The sequence below is a fragment of the Cannabis sativa genome, chromosome 8 (genome assembly GCF_029168945.1).
Source record: "Cannabis sativa cultivar Pink pepper isolate KNU-18-1 chromosome 8, ASM2916894v1, whole genome shotgun sequence".
NCBI lineage: Eukaryota > Viridiplantae > Streptophyta > Magnoliopsida > Rosales > Cannabaceae > Cannabis > Cannabis sativa.
Window position 1 is genome coordinate 17,842,466 of NC_083608.1, and position 2,990 is coordinate 17,845,455.

The 2,990-nt window shown below is 35.8% G+C and overlaps 1 protein-coding gene across 1 annotated transcript; it reads right to left on the reverse strand.

Annotated features, from left to right (window-relative positions):
- Window positions 1-212: 212 nt before the first annotated feature.
- Window positions 213-1,216, reverse strand: LOC115698722 (transcription repressor OFP6). Its single transcript, XM_030625866.2, has one exon. The coding sequence runs from the start codon at window positions 1,100-1,102 to the stop codon at window positions 497-499; it is 606 nt and encodes a 201-aa protein (XP_030481726.2). The 5' UTR covers window positions 1,103-1,216; the 3' UTR covers window positions 213-496.
- Window positions 1,217-2,990: the final 1,774 nt, after the last annotated feature.

Here is a 2,990-nt window from a genome sequence, read left to right on the forward strand (position 1 = left end):
AAAGTTTTATTATAAGAACGAGAAAAACGACAAAAGACGCCTATTTGGGGGCGAAAAATCTCATTATCTAGTGAAATAATTTTTTTTTTTATTTTATTTTTTTTTTTTTGAGGAAAGTGAAATAATTACTACTATTGTTAATGATAGAAAGTATAAAGTTACTTTTTCCAAACAAAAAAAAAAAGTAGAAAGTGACATTAACGAGAAAGAAATAAAAACAAAAGCTCTCGTTATACTGAGTTAAAAAGATTAGTTCCCTTTACACTGATGACTTCTAACTAGTTCAGTACATCTTGTAATTAATCTTACCATCACTAAACAAACTTATCTTCTAAAATAAACAAAAAAAAAAATTACAGTTAAAGCCCTTCAGCTTCTACCTCCTACCATTAATATAATAATAATAATAATAAAATATATAGGAGATTAATTTTTAACCGTTTTATCCTTGGACATTTACCATCGTAACAGAATTAACCACCACAAACGCACGTGGCTAATAGTAGGAGTAGTCACGTGAGGCTGGCTTGTTGTAACCGAAATGCCGTACTTTCGTGGTCATGGAGGCAGAACCAGACCTCACCGAAAAAACTCCATCCCAGATCTCGGTGAAAGCTCGAACAATGATTCCATGGTGGGAAGGAGCATTAAGCTGTAGAAAACAGTTAAGAAGCTCACGGAGATCGTCTTTAGAGTAAATCTCATTCTCCAGTATCATCTGAAGCATCGATTGCCGGAAATCCAAGTACGGGTCGTCGGAATCTTTTTCCACGGCCACGCCTTCGCCGCCGACTCGACCGAAACCCTTAACGGTCGTTCTCGGAGAGCTTTTGTTGTCGTCGGAGGAGAAAAAGGTGGAAGAAGTTGTGGTGGTGGTAGTGGTGGTGTCTTCTTCTTCTTCTTCTTCGATGTCGTTGAGTTTCTTCGTTAGAGAATATGAGCTTGAGTATTGTCGTTTGGGCTTACGATGGGCTTTGATTTTGGGCTTGGATTTTGGGTGAAATAAGAGGGAGAGTTTGGGCCGGGTGCAGCTGCAACCGAGGTCGACTGAAACTGTGTTCAGGAGGAGCTTCTTCCTTGTTGTACTACTACTACTAGCCATTTTAGAGAGAGAAAGAGAGAGAGTGAAAAATTGAGAGTCAGATATGTATATATTTATAGATATAGAAATATGTGTATATATAGAGAGAGAAAGAGAGATAGGGGTAGGGTGGGTTTGACTAAAATGGGTTTAGGGGAAGGTTCTTATATATAGTCTAAAAAAAGTACAGGCTAACCAGGGGTACCCTCTATGCTAAAATGACTAACCTGTGAGCATTTCCTAAAACGGCAGTATGATCATGGCCGCGTAATCATACAACCACGTGGTCTCTTACGCTGGGCCCTACCTGTGACCCGTGATTATAAAGGTAAAATGCAAAAAGGGTTTTCTGTGTAATTTAGAAAATAAATGGTTTAATTAATTAAATAAATTTTTGGTTACTATATAGTATATAGTTGGAAATTGGGTACGTGAAGAATGATCTTGGGATCAGTAAAAAAGAAAAAAACTGTGTTGATCAGTTTTTCTTTGTTTTTGATTTTGATTCGGAAGGTTTCAGATCTATAATTTAGTAATATGTGATGGTTATCTTATGGCCTTTTATTATACGTAACTGACAATATAAAAATTTAGTCACACTTGTCAATTGAATAATATATTTTCTGAAAAATGAATAGATCAGCTGCACCGTACACTTATGTACAAAATAAAATTCTTTCTAATATACATTTTAGGGTTTTTTGGTACAGAAAATTACGGAGATTTGCATGTAAATAATTGTGAAAAATCGTGTTTTTATAAATACTAATAATTATATTAAATTTCAGTAAAAATACAACTGTAACAATAAATTGTAATTTTGTTACTATAGAACATAAATTTACAGAATCAAAAATAAATTGTACAGAATTTAAAAACTTGACACCAGAGAATTGTACGTGGTACCAGTTTTCTTTCAAACACTACTAGTCTACAGGGCCACGCCCAGAGAATGAAATTAATTAGTAAAGTATCAAAGATTACAAAAGCAATTGACTTAAACAAATTCAAACTCCCTCTAGTGATTTGTCGCGACCCTTTTGTAATCTACCTTGCTAATCTGATCTCTGAAACACATCAAGTAGTGAACTCCCTTCATCTATTGATGTGTGCTTACTTCCTCCCAAAGTAAATGAGACTTGGAAAAATCTTCTCCCGAAGATCCACACTTGTTCAAAGCTTGTCTTCAACCAATTTTATGAATAGTATGAGATCATATTAAGCAAACCAAAACTTGGTTGAACACTCTAGGTTTTTACAAATAAAACACTCTTCTCACAAAGAAAGATATTAAAATATGAGACTAGAAGAGATAAAATCGTTTTGCTGCTCTCTATGTCCTATTTGTTGGGTGTACAACCAAAGTCTCACATTGGCTAGAAATAGAAAGGATCTTGAGTATATAAGGATGAACACTATCTCCAAAGGAATGAGGCCTTTTGGGAAGGTGCCCAAAACAAATTCGTGAGAGCTTAGGCCCAAAGCGGACAATATCATACTAATGGAGATATAGATGGTATTTGACGGTCCTTACAAGTGGTATCAGATCCAAGTTCCAAAAATTAGCCATGTGAATGTATCCTCATATTTGCCAAAAACAAAGGATGTGAAGCTTGTTGTGATAGTCGACAAAGGTTCATATCTGGTTCGAAGGGATTTCGAATGTGTTGGAATCGAGGAATTTAGGTATTTGAAGGGATTTTGAATTTAGCTGGTGAAGGAATTCATCTAGCTTACTCAAGGAGATCTTGAGTGTTGGAATTGAGGGATTCGGGTTTAGATCTATAGGCAAGATGGTCCTTTGTTTGAGGAGAGGATTGTTGGGTGTACAACCAAAGTCCCACATTGGCTAGAAATGGAAAGGATCTTGGGTATATAAGGATGAACACTATCTCCATTGGAATGAGGC

Coding starts and splice junctions, on each gene's coding strand:
- LOC115698722 (XM_030625866.2), bottom strand. CDS start 1,102: ATGGCTAGTAGTAGTAGTACAACAAGGAAGAAGCTCCTCCTGAACACA.